This window comes from Arachis hypogaea, chromosome 17, assembly GCF_003086295.3.
Source record: "Arachis hypogaea cultivar Tifrunner chromosome 17, arahy.Tifrunner.gnm2.J5K5, whole genome shotgun sequence".
Lineage (NCBI taxonomy): Eukaryota > Viridiplantae > Streptophyta > Magnoliopsida > Fabales > Fabaceae > Arachis > Arachis hypogaea.
Genome location: NC_092052.1, coordinates 40665496 through 40670249, shown reverse-complemented (window position 1 = coordinate 40670249; position 4754 = coordinate 40665496). Strand labels below are relative to the sequence as shown.

At 30.3% G+C, this 4754-nt stretch overlaps 1 protein-coding gene across 1 annotated transcript; it reads left to right on the top strand.

Annotated features, from left to right (window-relative positions):
* The first annotated feature begins 480 nt into the window (after nt 1–480).
* LOC112763195 (putative branched-chain-amino-acid aminotransferase 7) lies at nt 481–1160 on the top strand. The gene is made up of 3 exons (XM_025808928.1): nt 481–579; nt 691–867; nt 990–1160. Exons 1-3 carry the CDS (start codon nt 481–483, stop codon nt 1158–1160), a joined length of 447 nt encoding a protein of 148 aa, XP_025664713.1.
* The last annotated feature ends 3594 nt before the right edge of the window (nt 1161–4754 follow it).

Here is a 4754-nt window from a genome sequence, read left to right as displayed (position 1 = left end):
AGATGAAGACTTTGAGTTAGAACAACGTGTGGCTCCATCAGATGAAATGGAATTTGCAGCGGCTTGAGAAAGAGCTTGAGAAGGAGCCTCACCAGCCTCTACAGTGGTATCTTCAGATGCAGTTGGTGCTAGAGGTTGAAGTGAACGAGAAGCATTGTTGTTTTCCCTCTCATCTACAAACTTCAATGGATTTTTTATGCGTTTTCCCCTTAGCATGACTGCATATTAACAAACACAAAACTGTTAAGCACACAAAAGATAATTAGACATTATACTAACTTGTTACGAGAGACATAAAAATCATGAGTCTCCATTGATTCTCACTCATTTCTTAACTTGTTACAAAAAATTGTTATTAAGTTACAAGTTTTTTATGAATAAAGTTACAAAATTGACAAATGTTACAAATTCTCTCTCGAAATTGACATCAATTAGGAGGACATTGGATTTAGTCTAGTTCCCACAGATTACATGTATGTAATGAAATGTGAAAAGGGTGAAAAGTTTTCACATGGAAACCTCATTCGTTATGGAACCTTTGATGTCAGCCCTGCTGCTGGCATCTTAAATTATAGACAGGTAAAATTTCAAAGGAGCATATCCTATTTATAGTTTCATTTTCATCACAGTTTTTATTTAATTAGCTAACTTCACTTTACATATATACATGAAAAATTGTGGTTGTGTTAGGGGATCTTTGAGGGGCTAAAGGAATATAGAACCGAAGAAAGGTCTATACTTTTGTTTAGGCCAGAGGAGAATGCCCTGCGCATGAAGGCTGGTGCTGACAGATTGTGTATGACTTCCCCATCCGTTGAGCAGTTTATTAAGGCTGTCAAGGACACAGTCCTTGCCAACAAATGCTGGGTATGTATGTATTTTCAAGTTCTCAGTTTTGGTTCCAAATACTTGTGATTTTGATTTTAAAATTTGAACATAAAATGAAGATATAAAAATAAAAACTAAATTGAGGTTGGAACTTGAAACAGGTGCCTCCAGCAGGGAGAGGAACACTGTACCTTAGACCATTGCTGATGGGAACAGGTGCTACCTTAGGCGTGGGACTTTCAACTGAGTACACTTTCCTTATTTACTGTTCTCCTGTTAGCAACTATCACAAGGTCTGCTATCGTTATGCTTTTTATCTTCAACATAACTAAAAAGAAGGAACAAACATGACAACCTTTTTTTTATGAATATAGCAGAATCCCAATATTTTTTGTGAAGATGAACATTCATCTAAAAAAGCCTAAGTCACATACATAGTAAAAAATACTCATTGATTTTAAACATATTCTATAAGTCAAACTTAAAAAATAAGAACAGAGAATAAAAATACAAAATGAAGATCAACCAACCAAAACAAAGTAACTAATAATCACTCCTAACATAAAAAACTCCACTAACTACTGACATGAAACAAAACAGCTTCAATGATCAATTATCATGTCTTCCTGCCTCGTTTCCAAGACTCCTTATCAACGCAAACGAAAAAACTAAAAAATACAGAATAAAAGGGAATACCAGTAAAAAAGTTGCAACAGAACTGAGGAAGCTCTCAAGAAAGGAAGATCTCAAGATCCATCAACAAAATCTTCTGCATCTTTGCAAAAGTCAACATCAGTAATTAATGTCTTGACTTGAACCACCATCAACACAAAAGTGATTTAATTTACAGTTGGTAAAACAATGGATTTCATTCAACTGAATACAACTTGTAAATAAAGAACGAAAGAGAAAAATTAAAAAATGAAAAGACATAGAAATAAGTTATATTTTCAGCAACAAAATTAAAAGAAATTTAATTGGGAAAACAAAAAAATCGCAGCAAACATAAAATATATTAATCGAAGACAAAGTACCACACAATGCAAAAAAAATATATATTAATATAAATAAATTAACGATTCCTTAAAGTTCCATTAAGAAATCATTAACCAAATGAACCAATTCAATGGTATAAAGAAAAATAAGAAACAAAATCATCAATGCAATTGAAAGAGGGAAGGTCACTTATGTGGAAGGTATAAAATAATTATATATTTAATGTGCTATATTCAATTCAATAACGGGAATAGACAACGAAAAATGAAAAAAGTGAATATCAATTATAAATTGTGAGAATGTTAAACGCAAGGAGTTACTCGAAAACTAACATGACGATTTGTGAAATCTTAAATAGGAAATACCAGTAAGAGAAGAAATTTATTGTTAACAAAGAAGAAATATCATCAAATTAACAGGGAAGAAGAAGAAAAAGAAGCACCAGCAGCAGTTCAAAAGAGAGATTGGAGTGACAGAAAGAGGTGTTGAAGAAGAAGCTTGGAAGTGAACAGATCTGAACATGTGTTGTACCATGGCAATTGCGGTGGCATCGACGGCAGAAGCTGTGGCAGCAACGGTGGCGGAAACTGCGGTGGCAGCAACCACAGTATAGAGAGAACAGATCTGAAAATGTGTTGATAGAAGAGGTGGCTCGATCCAGCAGGTCTCTGCTGCAATGGACATGGCAGTGGTAACGGCGTCGGCGGCGACAAAAACGGCAACTGGAATGGCGGCGAAAATGGAGGTGGAAAGCCTAGGGTTTCATAGCCACTCTCTCAGCTATCTCAACACTTCTCATTTTGGAGAAAGAGAAAATGAGCTTTTGTTTTAAAATTATGAAGTTTAATTAATTATAAGTGGAGGTTTTTTAAATTGCCATAAATAAAATGCATTGTGGAGGATTTTGAAAACCTTCATTAAAATACTCCCTAAAATAAATATTAATCTTGTAGTGCAATATTTTTTTGTGAAGATGAACATTCATTTAAAAAAGTCTAAGTTACATACATAATAAAAAATACTCATTGATTTTAAGCATATTCTATAAGTCAAACTTAAAAAATAAGAACAAAGAATAAAAACACAAAATGCAAATCAACCAACAAAAACAAAGTAACTAATAATCACTCCTAATACAAAAAAAGATCCACTAACTCCTGGCATGAAACAAAACAACTTCAATGATTAGTTATCATGTCTTCCTTGTCTCATTTCCAAGACTCCTTATAAACACAAATGAAAAACAATAAAAAAAAATACAGAACAAGAAGGGATACTAGTAAGAAAGTTACAATAGAACTGAGGAGGCGAGACAGAGAAGAAATTTATTGTTAACAAAGAAGAAATATCAGCAAATTAATAAAGAAGAAGAAGAAAAAGAAGTACCAGCGACAACTCAAAGGAGAAATTGGAGTGAGAGAAAGTGGCATTGAAGAAGAAGCTTGGGAGTGAACAGATTTGAAAATGCATTGTACCACGGCAATTACGGTGGCATCGATGGCAGAAACTGTGACAGCAACGGCAGCAGAAACTGTGGTGGCAACAGTGACAGCAACGACAGTATAGAGAGAATAAATCTAAAAATGCGTTAGTAGAAGAGGTGGCTCGATCCAGAAGCTCTCTACCACAACGGACACGGCAGTGGTAACGGCGTTGGCGGTGGAAACGGCAGCGGAAACAGCGGCAAAAATGGCGGTAAAAAATTTAGGGTTTTCTAGTCATTCTCTCTTAGCTAACTCAGCGCCTCTCATTTCGGAAAAAAGAGAAAATGAGATTTTGTTCTAAAATTTTGAATTTTAATTAATTATGAGTGGAGGTTTTTTAAATTGCCATAAATAAAATGTATGGTGGAAGTTTTTAAAAACTTTCACTAAAATACTCTCTTAAATAAATATTAACCTTGTAGTGAACATCAAATATAGATACTACAATTAGAAAAGGAATTTTTTTTATGAGTTTTTTTTTTAAATTAAAACTTTGCAAATTTTAATTAAATTGAAATAAAAAAATTGAGAACGTTATTTTTTATCTGACTTATTTAATATTAAATTTAAGTATTCATATATATAACTATATTTTCCATAAAATAATGAGTATGATCATTTCTATTTTAATAATTTCATTTTAAAAGAAATATACAAATATACGATATAAGAAATTATGTGTGAAATGATATTATCAAAAATAAAAGAACCATTATCATTTTTTTATGCGTTATTTAGATAAAAATGTTTCATGTACTAAAAATTAGCTATTAAATTAACCATTATATATATATAATAATCAGTTACCAGAGGAAAAAATCAAAGAAAAAAAAAGATTATATATATATATATATATATATATATATAATAATAATAATAATCAGTTACCAGAGGAAAAAATCAAAGAAAAAAAAAGACTTTATTGTTAAGCATGACGACTAAATAAATAGAAAAGAGATTTTGAAAGAGTTTTGTCAATAAAAATTTATTGCTTACTTGTAAAAAAAAATTAAAAAAAAATCCAACTTTTATATTAATATTAATATTTTTATAAAAATAGCAAGATTAACATAGAAGTGTCCAAATGATTTTATATATAAATATCAAGTAGTGTAATTTAAATATCATGTTTTCTCCCTTTAAATGCTAAGATTGATGATGATGGTTAAAATAGTTAAATTCTATAAGTTTTGTCTGCTAAAATATCTAAATTAAGAATAATACTTTATTGAAATCATCATAAAAAAAAGAAAATCTTTTTTGTTTTTAAAATTTTAAATAATTTAATTTCACAGTAATATTATTTTTAAAAAAATGAGGATTAATTTATACTTTATTTTATAATAGATTGATTTTTTATTTTTAAATAAAAATTTTAATTTTTAAATTTATATTATAAACATGTGATTTATATTTATCTGTATTACTTATTAATTTCATTGTACA

Bases quoted from the DNA above. Each gene is read 5' to 3' on its own strand.
- LOC112763195 (XM_025808928.1), top strand. From the start codon at position 481: ATGAAATGTGAAAAGGGTGAAAAGTTTTCACATGGAAACCTCATTCGT. The intron at 580-690 runs GTAAAATTTCAA...TGGTTGTGTTAG, and splicing joins GCATCTTAAATTATAGACAG to GGGATCTTTGAGGGGCTAAA. The intron at 868-989 runs GTATGTATGTAT...AACTTGAAACAG, and splicing joins TCCTTGCCAACAAATGCTGG to GTGCCTCCAGCAGGGAGAGG.